This window comes from Pelodiscus sinensis, chromosome 9, assembly GCF_049634645.1.
Source record: "Pelodiscus sinensis isolate JC-2024 chromosome 9, ASM4963464v1, whole genome shotgun sequence".
In the NCBI taxonomy this organism is placed as follows: Eukaryota; Metazoa; Chordata; order Testudines; family Trionychidae; genus Pelodiscus; species Pelodiscus sinensis.
This window is the reverse complement of record NC_134719.1, coordinates 14191976-14207324: the sequence shown is the minus strand read 5'-3', so window position 1 is coordinate 14207324 and position 15349 is coordinate 14191976. Positions and strand designations below refer to the sequence as shown.

The window sequence follows — 15349 nt, the reverse complement described above, 5'->3', positions numbered from 1 at the left end:
GGGTGCAGAGTGCATAGGTCCTTAAGTTGCAGGGAAGGGAGTGAGGAGGCCCAGTGGATGGTGGCCCTGGGGGGTGAGCAGATGCATGGCCCTGGCAGACACAAGGGCTGTGTCTACACTGGGCCACTTATTCCGGAAAATCAGCCGCTTTTCCGGAATAAGCTGCGAGCTGTCTACACTGGCCCTTGAATTTCTGGAAAAGCAACGATGCTCTACTGTACAAAATCAGCCGCTATTCCGGAAAAACTATTCTGCTCCTGCTCGGGCATAAGTCCTTATTCCGGAACACTGTTCCGGAAAAGGGCCAGTGTAGACAGCCCAGTAGTCTTTTCCGGAAAAAAGCCCCGATCGTGAAAATGGCGATCGGGGCTCTTTTCTGGAAAAGCGCGTCTACATTGGCCACAGACGCTTTTCTGGAAAAGCAGCCTGCCAATGTAGACGCTCCTTTTCTGGAAAAACTGAAAACGGATTAGTATTCCGTTTTAAGCAGTTCCGGAAATTCATGCCAGTGTAGACACAGCCAAGTAGGGCTGCAGCTGGGAAAGATGTGTGCCTGTGTGTCTGTATGTGGGGTCACAGCTGTCTGCTTGCCCCACATGTCCCCACCTGCCACCCCACCCCCTGCTTCCCCCCACTGCAGGCACGGGCCAGCACATGCTCCCTTTGGCTGTGTGTGGCAGCTCCGAATCTTTCTCCCCAGATAGAAAATTGAGAGGGGGGTGGGGAGACACAACAATGGAGCCTCCCCGCGGCAGAACAAGATGATGGGACGGATCTTTCAGGCTTGGGGCGGGGCTACATCGGAGGGGGCGGGGCTAACCGAGGGCAGTCTGTTGTGAAGACATAGGCAGTGGGCGGGGCCACAAGAAGCTCCCGGCTTCATCACAATGGCGACCTTCCGACTGGAAAGGGAGGTAGGGCGGAGCCTAAATGCCAGGGGGCGGGGCCACAGCGAGGCAGCCTGGGCCTCGCGCCGCCTCCGGGAAGTCCCATCTCCGCTTCGCGGGGCGGTGAGTGCGGGGCGGCCCAAAAGAGCCGCCCCCTCCGCGCCGCGCGGGAAGCGGGGCGGGACCGGACCTCCGGCCTGTGACGTCGAGCGGGGACTGGAGCTCCGGGGGGGGGCAGCCAGGGGAGCCCCCGCGTGCAGCGCTGGCCCGGGCGGGGTTCCAGCCTGCGACCGATCCCGTGTTTCCAGGCGCGGGGGGCAGGGTCTGCTCGCGGTCTGGCGAGAACGGTTTAACGGCCGTGACCGTTGGGCTTTTTGAAAAGGGAGCAGCCGCACGCTGTCCGCGGCGTTGTCACACGTGCCCGGAAAGTTCCCACGCGGGGACTTGGCCTCTCTGCGACAGGGGCGGCTGTGTGTGTTTGTGTGTGTGTGTGTGTGGGGGGGGGGGTTGCTCAGCTGGGGTGTGCAGGGAGACGTCGGCATTCACTGATGGAAATCCAAAGCCTGCCCGGCCTGCTACTAGCTTACCCCGCACTCATGCCCTTGCCAGAGGACAGGCTGGGCCCCCCTCGTCCAGCACCCTTGGGACCTGACCAGTCCTCAGCCAGGGTGGGCCTCTAGGCTCCGAGTCGCTGGCCCCGCTTCCACTGACCCAGCTGGCCCCTGCCCCTCTGCTCCCAACACCGCTGCTGCTGGCCCCCTGCTGCCAGTTGGGTGGGCTCCCAACCCTGGCAGGGCCACTGGCCCTCCTGCTACCAGCCCACATGGACTGCTGGCCTGACAGTGCTTCCTGCCCTGCCAGGGCTCCAAAGCTGTCAGCCCTCATGCTCTTTGACTCCCAGACAGGGGCGGATATAGGGCAGGGCGAACGGGGCGGTCGCCCCAGGCCCTACGCTTCAGAAAGACCCGCGCATGTGCCATGGCGTCACTGCGCATGCGCCGCGGCAAAGGGGGGGCCCCGTGGAATTATGCTGCCCAGGGCCCCGCAAAACGGTCATCTGCCCCCACTCCCAGCCACCTGGTCTGGCAACATGTTCCTACCAACGAATCCCGGATTAGATCTAGCCAACCTGCACCTATTTATTCCCCAGTTTGTGCTACTTATATGCTGCTTTAATATAAACCAGGGTTGGGGAACCTTTTTTGAGTGTGGGGGGGTGCTGACCTACAGAAAAATCAGTCAGGGGCCACACACAAGTGAGAAGTAAAGCTCCTGACTGAGAAGGAGAAAGACACTCCCCACATTCCCCTTGCACACCAGAGCCTAGGAAGGTTCAGGCTAGTAGATTTTGTATTCTCCAGCCCCAGAGGTGAGTGGCAGGGGGGATGGAGCACCAGCACAGGTTCCCCAATGGTGAGCCTTGGGGGCTGGATCCAGGCAAACCAGGGGCCACATCCCTGATGTTCTTCATAGTTGTTGTAAACCGGTGGTCCCTAACATTTTGGGGTTACTGGGAGCCTGGGGGTAGCACTGTGCACGCGCCTGGGGCGCAAGAATGGCTCGGGCTGGCTCTGGTCACTAGATAGGTGCACATAAATGCCCCAGCGGGCGCTGTGGTGCCCGTGGGCACCGTGTTGGGGACCACTGATGTAAACAATGAGGCTTGATGGGGCAGGCTCTTCTCTTGTGCAAGCTAAAGGTGTCCTTCATGATTTTGCAAATGGAGCTTTTAAAGTCTTTGCTCATTCTGCATTTTGGATGTACAACTGCAGAAAACTTTTTTTTTTTAAAGGATCATATCAAATGGAGCTGTAATTATGAAATTTGCAGGCGAGCCCTGCAAAGCATTTAGGAAGTGTGATAGGTGCATTTTATAAATTCAAAACTAGATAACAAAAGTAATCTCCCTCCTGACAAATGTAAATTATACAAATATTTAGAATAAAGAGCTAAATCCCAATAACCATGTTACCAACTTTTTACATATGCTTTTTCTCTTTAAAGAAAAAGTGACTGAGGAATGTCTTTCCTATACTTTCAGTTGCACAGTTTAATATCTGTGTGCTGTTTAAAACGTGTTCTAACAAGTACATAACAGAAGACAGGGTAATAATTCTGAGACTGTTGGTAAACAAGAAAGAAGTAAGATATTGCTGTTAAGCTAAAGTGGTGTAATTCAGTGATTGCTTTAGTTATTATTGTAGAGCTCTTAATATGTCTGTTTTGTTTTAGGGTGAATAAACGAGAGATGAATGCCATCTGTAGCTTAAAGATAGCTGGTAGGAACCGCATTTTATTTCGCTTAACTTCTTTGGCCAGTAAGGCAAAGTGCAATAATCTTTATAGGTCTTCTATTGAAGGTTTGAATGTACATCGTCAGATTCAAATAAATCATAGAGTGGATAAATGCAAGCGATTAGATATAAGCAGCAACAACAGCTATTATTTTATGATTGGAAGCTCTAACTTCTACAGAAAATCTATTAATAAAAGCCAAAGATGTTTTTTGAATGCCAAGAATATAGAAGTGTGCACAAACATACACAGTAGCTGTCCTGGTTTCCTGGCCTCTCAGCTGATAGTGGAAGAGCTTGCATTATTCCGAAGTCTTGCTCCACTGCAGTCCCTAAATCCCATTCCTGCTTGGAATGTTCAGATCATCAGGCATTTTCACGCCTCATCATCACTTCAGGCTGCTCCAGTGCCTCTATTGTGGATTATCCTTAAACCAGTTCAGAAGCTATTTGCTATCATTCTCGGAAGGTAAAATTCTATTTTATTTTCTCTTATAAAGTAAGACCCTGTCCTTCAAAGACTCGCATATGTACACAGTGAGTAGTCTCTTTAACAGAACTATTCTGCGTGTGCTGAGTTGAACATTTGTGAAAAGCTTTGCAGGGCTTTTGGTTAGGGTTGGATGTATTTTCATTTTCAAAGCACAATAGAGTCCATACATCAATCAGACTAAAATGGTTATAACCTGTGAGGACCCCTTTCCTGTGATTTTTTTTGTTTGTTTTATTTTAGAAAATACACCTGTTTCGGATCATTACAGTCACCTAACAAAATAAACACTTGTTTTTTGCTGAGTATCCTCAATTGAGGATAATGGCCAGTGATACACTTGGCAAAGCCAAAATATCATGGCATCTGTCTACCATGTACTTCAAGTTTACTAGAGATGTGGTCCCAGGCGAAAACAGAAGCCAGGAACTTGGGCATACCTCAGCAGTCCTCTACAATAAGTAGGAGGGTAACAACATCTGCTGACAGAATTCTGACCTTGACTTCAGGCTGGAGATAAAGCGGGAGTTCTCACTCTCCCTGCCTACAGCCTACATTGAATTTACAAATGTATCACATGATTTAAGTTGAATTCTGAGTTTTCAGTTCCTGCATAAAAATAGGAATTAATTTTCTGCCACATGTGCATAATAAATTCAATATGTGCATTCTTTTTCATGTACTTATTTTTCATCAGCCCTTGCTGATGATGTCTTGCAAATCCATTCAAGGAGTAATGGGGAGAAAATTTTTTCCTTCAGATGTTCTTTAACAAATCCTAACATGCTATTTTTTAATAAGATAAAAAAGATAAAGGTTAGAATGTTTTCTATTAAAAAAGGAAGCATCTGTCAGCCTGTTCTTTGAAGAAAATACTGTGCTGGACTGACAGAATACATACTAAATGATTCTCTTGACTTTTTCATCCAAGGGTATCCTAGTACTTTACAAAGATTAAACTATACAGCCTCTTCTTGCTAGTTTGGGGCAGTATATTCACTTTACAAATGAATAATGTTTGTGTCTTGCAGGAGCATCAGAAAATGGTGGAAGGCACTGCCTCCTAACAAACAGGAACTATTTAAAGAAAGTGCAAGAAAAAACAAATGGAAGATAGTCCTAGCTCTTTGTAGCTTAGCACTTTTATTTATCGTGTTTTATTTTACTCACTTAGAGGAGACACCAATCACTGGGCGTGCTCGACTATTGGTGTTTGGGAATGAACATTTTAGAGCATTGTCACAGATGGAATATGATATGGTGAGTTGTTTGAAAGAAAATAAGCCCTCCACACCTGCACTAGGAATGTAAATGGTTAACCAGTGGGGGCTGGAGCAGCCACCTATCTGCCACATGAGGCAGCATCTTGTCCTGCAGCCTGCTTTCTTCTGTGCTCTCCCCTCATTGGCCTATGACTTTTTTGTACTAATATAGTCTAATATTCAACTACTTGATATAAATGGAAATATTACTTGGTAGCATATGTAAACATTCAATTTTATTACATCCAATACAAAACAAATAGAGTTGTGAAAAATGGAACTTTTGGTTTTTACATGGGTGATTGACTTGATACATAAGAGAAAAGCATATATGAGACTGGATTCTTACATATATGGTCAGGAACAAAACTTTTACTGTGGTACACTTATATACAATAGTAGTGTAACAGCTAGCCTACAAACTGCATTCTTTATTCTGTAAAGAAATCACGAATTGTCTTTTTTTTCAGTGGATGGACCAGTTTAAAAATAAAATGTTATCCGAGACAGACCCTCGCTATCAGGTAGTGAAAAAAATTGTTGGTCATCTGTCTGAAAGCAACCAGGACATCCCAGAGGTTTCAGAGTTTACGTGGGTTATCCATGTGGTGGAAGAACCAGGCATAAATGCTTTTGTACTTCCAGTAAGTAAAATCCAAAAGCAAAAGTAAGTAACAATATGTAAGAATGAGCTTGTTTGCCCAGTTCCTATGCTATATTATGTGTTTTTTATTTTTTTCCTCACAGAATGGACAAGTATTTGTTTTCACTGGTTTGCTAAATGCAGTGTCAGATATTCACCAGCTCTCTTTCATTTTGGGCCATGAAATAGCTCATGCTGTTTTGGGACATGCAGTAAGTACCCTTTAAACAGTCTCAGGCTGCTTCCACAAGCAGAATGAATAATTTGGTTTAAAGATTGATTGTTCTGATCATGTACACATTACTGTGCCATTTGAGTTAATGTTAGCAAAATACCTGCTAATGAATGTTAGCAGGATCAGTTCATAAGAGTGGCTTGCATTACATTACAAAATAGCAGTGAGGATTTGACGCTAAGAAATGCAGATGTTGGGAGTTGCAGGTGCTCAGCACTTTACAAAATAGGGCCTTTAGTCCTTCTACACATGTGGAATCCATAGATGTATTTAAAATGTCTTCTAAATTATATAGTACTTGCAGTGCAGTAGCAAAGCCCTACAATTCTATAGTCTTAGTTGAATAAGTTCATGAGGTCTGAAGTCGGACTTTGTTTGCAGATGAATGAGTGTGCTTGCAAACGTGAGCATGTACCCATCTTGTGCATATCCCAAGCTCTAATGTGTTCTTGATTAAAATTGGAAGTTCATCACCAATTTTTCATGTACAAAACGTGTACATTTTGCAGATCAAGCTTTAAAAAGCAGGTTAGTAATACAGATCTTGGCCCAAGTTATTCTACATAAAGATATGTTACTTCTCTGAACGGAAGAATCAAGTCAATGTAAGGTGGATCTGTACACAAAATAAATCCTCAGAACCAATCCTTTCTTTAAATGAAACCTCTGTACTTTCCTAGCCAGTCTCAAAACTTGTGAACTTTCAATGTAAATTCTTCATGAATAATCTTGGAAATTTTAGAATTAGATAAATAGCTCTTCAAAGCATTTGCAAACAAACTAGTTGATTTGTTTCAGATATACCTGTAAACATTTTTGTGTAAAAGAAGATGTGTGCTAGAAGTGCTTGTGATTTCTTGAACATTTAAAAATATTCATGACTAATTTTGTTTAGAAAAAGGAAACACAAGAACCAATATGACTTACGTCGGTGGTTTCCAATCTTTTTTTATACCGGGGATTGGCAAACCCATTCACAAATTATTGGCGGACCGGCAACTTTTATTTGCATATGCAAATAAAAGTTGCCGGTCCGCCAAAAGCCCTGACCGCAAGAACCCCTCAGTGCCAGCCCTAACCCCAAAAATTCCTGTGCCTCCACTATCCCCTAGCGCCAGCCACTGACCCCTAGAGTTTCTTGCACAGAGCCTCCTGCCCCGTAGACACCCACCTCCCCACACGAACACCAGACCTCCCTGTGCCAGCCTCCTGTTTCCAGAGCACCACTGCACCCAACCCTGTGCTAATTCCCCACCCTGGACACCCAAGTGCCTCCCAGTTTCAGCCCCCTGCCTCTTAGAGCTCCCCAGTATTCGCTTTACCCCAGGGCCTTCCAGTGCCTGCCCCACCCCCCTCACCTAGCCCTGCGCTGCCTCCTAGCTGCCAGCTGAGCATTGCTGCCCGTGTCGCAGCTGCCCTAAGGCTGCCGTGTCGGCCTCCACATGGCCCTCCTGCTGTGCAGCGAATCGCTCTTCCGTGGCTGGGAGGAGACCTTGCCCCTGCCTGGCTCTTGTTGGCTAAGAGGCAGTCTCCTAGTGCCCCGGTGGGAGCAGTGTACCCTGGCCCCCAAGAGCCTGGCAGTGGGCCTTCGCCCAGTGGTTGGGAACTGCTGACTTTGGTTATTAATTCTGGAAAACTGGTTACCTGATAGGCAGAGTTGTTCAGAGTGGTGATGTACTTAACCTCACTTCCATAAACATTCATTAAACAAATAAAAACATTGTGCCCTACTCAAGTGATTTGAATATGATCACAAACAGGGAAAAAAGCATAATTCATCTGAAATTTTCTACAAATGATTGTTCATGTCGATTCTAATTCAGGTGTACGCGCGCTGCATGCACAAACGTTGGAAACTTTTTTCCTAGCAGCTCCTGTAGGGTTGGCTGTGGAGACCCTAGAGTGGTGCTGCTACATCAGTACATATGTACCACTGCTGACCCTACCCTCCCTCAGTTCTTTCTTACTGTCCATGGTGATGTTGGAACTGTAGTTAGATTTTGCTTAGCAAGTGTCTAGTCCCTAGCTGTAGCTCTCATTTTGTTTGTTTTTTTTGTTTTTGGGTTTTTTTTGGTCTTTGCTTTGTTTTTCTCTGTGATAAAGATCTTCAAGCAAATAAAAGGACAGTGGGCGAGTGCCCAAACATTCAGCCCCTCAGGGTTCTGGGGCATGCCTAACACCTCAAACTTTAAAGTGTGTACAGCTTACAAACGCCATATGCCCAACAACGACCCGCACAACGCATGCCTTCACTGCCTGGGTGAAGAACATCGCACTGAAAAATACAAGATCTGCTGAAGCTTTAAGCCCCTCACTAGAAAGGACAACATAAGAACGGCCGTACTGGGTCAGACCAAAGGTCCATCTATCCCAGTATCCTGTTTGCCGACAGTGGCCAGCACCAGGTGCCCCAGAGAGGGTGGACCAAAGACCATGATCAAGCGATTTGTCTCCTGCCATCCTTCTCCAGCCTTCCACAAACAGAGGCCAGGGACACCATTTCTATCCCCTAGCTAATAGCTTTTTATGGACCTAACCTCCATCAAATTATCTAGCTTCTCTTTAAACTCTATTATAGTCCTAGCCTTCACAGCCTCCTCTGGCAAGGAGTTCCACAGGTTAACTACACGCTTTGTGAAGAAGAACTTTCTTTTATTAGTTTTAAACCTGCTACCCATTCATTTCATTTGGTGTCCTCTAGTTCTTCTATTATGGGAACTAATAAATAACTTTTCTTTATTCGCCCTCTCCACACCACTCATGATTTTATATACCTCTATCATATCCCCCCTTAGTCTCCTCTTTTCTAAACTGAAGAGTCCCAGTCGTTTTAACCTCACTTCTTATGGGACCCGTTCCAAACCCCTAATCATTTAGTTTCCCTTTTCTGAATCCTTTCCAAGGCCAAAATATCTTTTTTGAGGTGAGGGGACCACATCTGTACTCAAGATGTGGGCGTACCATAATTTTATACAGGGGCAGTAAGATATTCTGGGTCTTATTTTCTATCCCTTTCTTAATAATTCCTAACATCCTATTTGCCTTTTTGACTGCCGCTGCACACTGTGTGGAAGTTTTCAGGGAACTATTCACGATAACTCCCAAGATCTCTTTCCTGATTTGTCATAGCCAAATTATCCCCCATCATACTGTACATATAGTTGGGGTTATTTTTCCCAATGTGCATTACTTTACACTTACCCACATTAAATTTCATTTGCCATTTTGTTGCCCAATCGCTCACTTTGCTGAGATCTTTTTGCAGTCCCTCACAGTCTGCTCTTGTCTTGACTATCCTAAACAGTTTGGTATCATCTGCAAACTTTACCACCTCACTGCTTACCCCTTTCTCCAGATCATTTATGACAAGGAGCATAGGCTCAAACAGCTCCTGATGGAAGTGGCGCTAAATTCCCCCTCAGGTAAAAAAATCAGTTCTAGGAGCCAGCATGGTGCGGAGCACCTCAGCCTTGGTAAGAGATGTGGTGCAGAATCTGAGCATGGCAAAGAACTCTCAGGGCTGCGGGTCCCTGGTACCAAAGAATGCGATGCCAAGTCATAGATCTACCTCACTGGCACTGTGGGGCAGGAGAGAGGACAGAGGTAGATCCCCTCACAGGCCCTGACAAAAACAGGACCATGCCTGGAGAAAATCCCTGGAATGGGAGGTCCAGGATGTGCCCTCGACTCTGGCCCCAGGATTGGAACCATCGAGTCCGGCACGTGACAATCCGCCAAGAGACATGAGCCCGGTGCAAATCTTGAACTCCCCTTCGATGCTGGACACCATTGAACCGGACAGAGATCTGATAGAAATCTTGGAGGCCAAGGCGTCCATTGTGCGTGACAAACCGCAGGGACTGCACTGCTCAAGGGGAAAGCCCGCTATGCTCTGTCAACCGTAGTCCACGGAACGGTACCAGCACAGGTCCCTCCTTGGAAGGTCCTCTGTTGCCAGCTCAACGTCCTCCACAGCTGGCACCGAGCGCTAGGCTGGTTCTGAGGGATCGATGCTCAGCACAGAGATCACCCCAGGTTGAGGTCACAATCCAGAAGTCCAAGGCGCCGTGCCCCTTCCAGACCTCCTCGGCACTGGTCTAGGTCCCAGAAAAGGTCTCAGCACCTGGCACTGACCAGGGCATCGACATCGTTGGCACTGCTGTGGTCGTCCCAGTCGGAATCAGTCAGATGTGCTATTGACCAGATCTTGGCACAGCCGGTCTCAATGCAGTACAAGGGACCTGTCAGCATAGTGGCAACAGCATTGGCCACCACTGGCGCAGTGGCCCTTCTGGACCCTCTGGGTGTACCACGAGTCCCAGGGTGCTCCTAGGTCGATGGTGTCAACAAGTCACAGATCCCGTTCTTCTCGGGACAGGCATCACTTGAGAATACTGTCCGCTGCGGAGTCCCATCCACCTAGAGGGGATAGTCCACTTCCTGAGTATAGGGAGCAGCCACCAGGAAAAGGCCATCGAATGGGTCCCAAGGACAGAGCCCAGATACCCACTGAGGACACTGCCCAGACCCAAGCCTATTTGTCATCCTCCCCAGACGAAGCAGTGACAGGCACCTCCATGTCAGGACCTCCGCCCATTGACCGCAGGGCATATCAAGAGCTTTTGCACAGAGTGGCACAGAACATGAATCTCCCAGTAGAGGGCATACAGGAACTCGGGGATCCAATTGTGGACATCCTCTCACATAAAGGGCCGTCTAAGGTGGCAATGCCAATCATAAAGACAGTACAGTCGAATTACACGACCCTATAGCAGACTCTGTTTCCTAGCCCTCCAGCAGCTAAAGGTGTCAAGAGGAAGTACTTTGTCCCACCCAAGGGTTATGAGTTCTTATATTCTCCCCCTCAGCCCTCATTGATTGTGGTCTCGGCAGTCAACGAGAGGGGAAAGACAAGGCCAGCATCCCCTGGCCCCCAAATCAAAGGAGGCCAAAAAGACTGACCTGTTTGGCAGAATAGTCTTTTCAGCCAGAGGTCTACAGCTAAGGATTGCAAATCAGCAGGTGATCCTTAGCAGGTATACCTTCAAGTCATGGGATGCCCTAGCAAAGTTTAAGAGGCGGCTGCCCCATGATGACGGGCAGGAGTTTGGTGCCATGCTAGAGGAGAGCCACACAATAAATAGAACTTCCTTACAGGCGGCCTATCCTAGATCTAAGGAACCTCAACCGCTAAATGCAGAAAATGAAGTTCAGGATAATCACCCTAGCCACTATAATTCCCTGTCAGGATCCAGGAGACTGGTTCACTGCCCTTGATGTGAAGGATGCGTATTTCTACATTTTGATCCTTCTTTGTAACAGGTGTTACCTCAGATTTACAATAGTGAGAGAGCACTATCAATTTGTGGTGGTATCCTTTGGCTTTTCCTCGGTCCCTCAACTGTTTACTAAATGTGTGGCAGAGGCCTTCCTCCGAGAGAGTGGAGCGCAGGTATTCCCTTCCGGGATGATTGGCTGATAATAGCACACTCCGGGGCTCAGCTCCTGACCCGTGTAGACCTTGCCCTAGAGCTATTCGAAACATTGGGTATTCTCCTCAACAAGGAGAAGTCGGAATTGAGCCCGGTGTAGAGGATAGAATTCATAGGGGCAACATTTAGACCCAGTTGAGGGAAGGCACTGTTTCCAGAGTCAAGGGCCCAAACCATTCAGATCTTCTAGATTCCTTCACACAATATCCAATCTCTACCTCAAGGAAATGCCTCAGGCTTATAGTCCACATGGCATCATGTTATGTGATCAGATATGCATGTCTATACCTAAGACCGCTTCAGGGGTGGCTCGCTTTCGTGTATGTACCCACGATCACTACCTAGGCATGGTAGTATCCATTCTCCAGAAGGTGATAGAGTCCCTCAGGTGGTGGATGGACCTTTGCAATCTGTTGGAGGGAGTGCAGTTTGCGCCTCTGACCCCCACTCTGACTCTGGAAACAGATGCATCGGACATGGGGTGGGGAGCACACTTGGATGATTTCAGGATGCAAGGACCCTGGTCACCCATGGACATGAGTCTTCACATCAATGTGAAGCAACTGAGTAGTCAGATTGGCCTGCTGTGTGTTTCAGACTCAGATGCAGGACTGGTTCATGTTGGTGTGTATGGACAATATGAGCGCTATTTTTTAGGGGGTGCGAGGTCATCTCACGTGCAACGACAGTGCTGGAGTACCTGTTGCACTTGCGATCACAGGAGCTGGCGCTCTCCTCAGTCAAGATTCATTTGCCGGCATTATCTGCCTTTCTCCCAGGTTGCTCTCACCGTTACCTGTTCGGCCACCCTATGGTAAAATGTTTCAGAAAGGGGTTGGACAGGTTGTACCTGTATTGTTGCTCACCTGTACCTGTCGATTCATGAACATGGTACTCAATAAACTTTTGGGTCCACCCTTTGAACCGATGGCTCAGTGTTCTTTGCCACATTTATCAATGAAGGTAGCTTTCCTGATAGCTGCCAGATCAGTGAGACAAGTGTCTGAGTTGAGGGTCCTATCTTCACAACCACTGTAAATAATCTTCCACAACAACTTAGAATATACTCAGCTTTCCTAACAAAAGTGGTATCCCAGTTCCACCTGCCGCAAGGAGTCTTCCTTCCAGTTTTTTATCCTAAACCTCACATTAGCGATAGAGGGTTTTGCACACATTAGATGTGAGGAGGGCTTTAGCATTCTACATAGACTGCACTAGCTCATTTAGGAAATCCACACAGCTGTTCGTGGCAGTTGCAGAATGTACGAGGGGAGACCCAGTATCCGCACAGTGCATCTCTACCTGGATAGTGAGGTGCATACGCACCTGCTATGAGCTAGCTGGGCTCCCTCCCCTTCCAGCAACAGGTCACTTGACTAGGGCCCAGGCTTGGTCTGCAGCCCTTGTGGAACAGGTCCCTTTGCAGGAAATCTGCAGGGCAGCTGTTTGGTCTTCAGTTCATGCATTCACAGCCCATTACACAATTGATAAATCCTCCAGGGAGGATGCAGCAGTTGGTAGAGCAGTACTGCAGTCTGTAATTCCGAACTCCGACCCCACGTCCATGGGGTAGTAGCTTGGGAGTCACCTGAATTGGAATCAAAGTGAACAATCACTCGAAGAAAAGACATTTACCTATTCTCGTAACTGGTGTTCTTCAAGATGTGTTTTTCACATCCATTCCAATACCCATTCTCCTTCCCCTCTGTCAGAGTAGCTGTCAAGAAGGAACCGAGGGAGGACAGGGTTGGCAGTGGTATGTATGTGCTGATATAGCAGCACCACTCTAGGGGTTTCCACAGCCAACGCTACGGGAGCTGCTGGGGAAAAGTTTCTGACGTTCATTGCATGCGGCTCACATACACCTGAATTGGAATGGACGTGAACAACACATCTCAAAGACCACCAGGTATGAGAACAAGAAACTATCATTTTTACTAGTTCTAATTCATGTAGCAGAAAGTTGCTACACAACTGTAATTAGCACATTTGGAAAGCAAATTAACAACGGATAGTGGTATTCCAATCTGGCTATTATTTGGGACAGAGAAGTTATGCTGAATTATCTCTTTTTGATAACATTACATATGTGAAAAGGAGAACAGAAATATTAGAGCTGCAATTTTATAGAGAAATCACGGCTCTAACTATTGGTATATATTTACAAGAAAGATTAAAATTGGCAAGATTAATGGAAACTGGGGGAGAGATGTTTTTAGTAGTTAGGGTACTAGCCTGTTGATATAGCTGAATTAGTCTTGTTTCTCCTACAGTTTTCCCTTGTGAACTTGGGTAAGTCACTTAATCCTTCTGTATCTCAGTCATCACTTGTAAAACATATCACTTCCCTATCTCACAGAGGTATTGTGTGGAGAAAGTGTAAAAGATTGTGAAGTTCTCATAGTACAGTGACTGAGGCCTGTAAACTCGTGGACCTCTCACTGGCCAGTAAATCAAATAAAACTACTTACAGCAGCAGAATTACAGTCCATTTGTTCAGGGATGTGTTTGTCACCAAAATAGTCCATACCTGATCAAAACAGAAAAAACAAGTCTAGCTGCTTGGCTCCTCCTAAAGACTATTGTACATAAAGATTCTGTCCCTGACTTCAGGCTTTCTATCTCCAGATAGGTGGATATGGAGAGCCTATTTTTCAGACTTTTCCGTTGTGAGGGAATGTCTACACTAGCCCCCTAGTTCGAACTAGGGAGGCTAATGAGGGCGACTGAAATTGCAAATGAAGGGTGGGATTTAAATATCCCGCCCTTCATTAGCATGTTCCCGGGTGGTCGCCATTTTGGAAATTGACTAGCCTGGCGTAACTGCCCACGTCTATACGCGGCAGTGAAACGGGAGTTCGAAGTAAAGCCCTTAAGTCGAATTAGCTGTTAAACCTCATTCCAGGAGAAATAACAGCTAATTCGAGTTAGGGCTTTACTTCGAACTCCCGTTTCACTGCTGCATGTAGACGCGGGCAGTTACTCCGGGCTAGTCAATTTCCAAAATGGCGACCGCCCGGGAACATGCTAATGAAGTCCGGGATGTTTAAATCCTGCACTTCATTTACAATTTCGGTCGCCCTCATTAGCCTCCCAAGTTCGAACTAGGGGGCTAATGTAGACATACCCTTACTACGTCTCCGGCAGATGCCTGCCTTTTGTGAGCATGTCTTTCTGTGTTACCTTTTGGCCTTTTATCTGAGGACCAGTTTGTGACCTGATCCTTGGCCTAAAACCCCTCACCAAAGAGATTTTTCTCAGTTGTGGCTAATTCTCTAATTCCACTTTTCTTAAATGTATTAGAGGAGTAGTTGTGTTAATCTGAATCGTCACTTTTCTTAAATGATTTTCCAACCCCATGACAGAGCACATATTTACCTTGATAGAAAAGAATTATCTGTCTCAAATTGAAAAATAACACATGCAAGCAAGATCCAGGGGTAAATTATTGAAAACTTCACTGTTTTTATTTTCAGGCAGAGAAGGCCAGTCTGGTACATTTCTTGGATTTCCTGTCACTTATCTTGCTTGCGGTTATTTGGGCAGTCTGTCCCAGAGATAGTTTGGCAATTGTAGGTCAGTGGATCCAGAGTAAGTTGCAAGAGGTAAGGCAGAGGCTGTGACATTGTTGTACTTGCTACATTTATTTAACATCTGGTTCAGAATGCAAAACACTGTGACACTTTTGCTATAAATGCAGGTGAATATACTTTCTACTATTATTATTCAGGTATGTTGTCATTTCTTAGTCATTTGGAAAGCACTGCAGACCAGGGGGACGGGGGGGGGGACGGGGGGCAAAGCAGAGCCAAGCAGAGCCAAGCCGCGGAGCGCGCGATCAGCTGACAGCCCAGACGCGTCTGGGCTGTCAGCTGGCCGGGCGCTCCGGGGCTTGGCTCTGCTTTGCCCCCCCCCCCCCATCCCCCTGGTCTGCAGACCGGGGGGGGGGGAGGGCAAAGCAGAGCCAAGCCGCGGAGCGCGCGGTCAGCTGACAGCCACGGCGCGTCTGGGCTGTCCCGCTGCCCCCGTGCTCCGTGGCTTTGCTC

At 47.1% G+C, this 15349-nt stretch overlaps 1 protein-coding gene across 4 annotated transcripts in view; it reads left to right on the top strand.

Annotated features, from left to right (window-relative positions):
* The first annotated feature begins 890 nt into the window (after positions 1–890).
* OMA1 (OMA1 zinc metallopeptidase) overlaps positions 891–15349 on the top strand; it is a 118154-nt gene continuing 103695 nt past the window's right edge. For 2 of the 4 annotated variants that reach the window (XM_075936082.1, XM_075936081.1), the window contains exons 1-6: positions 891–1010; positions 3120–3650; positions 4703–4931; positions 5404–5577; positions 5681–5788; positions 14780–14908. In XM_075936082.1, coding sequence (XP_075792197.1) covers positions 931–1010; positions 3120–3650; positions 4703–4931; positions 5404–5577; positions 5681–5788; positions 14780–14908 — 1251 coding nt within the window. In that variant the 5' untranslated portion in view covers positions 891–930. The remainder of the gene's footprint in view (positions 1011–3119; positions 3651–4702; positions 4932–5403; positions 5578–5680; positions 5789–14779; positions 14909–15349) is intronic. The other 2 variants (XM_075936080.1, XM_075936083.1) reach the window with 2 other exon arrangements.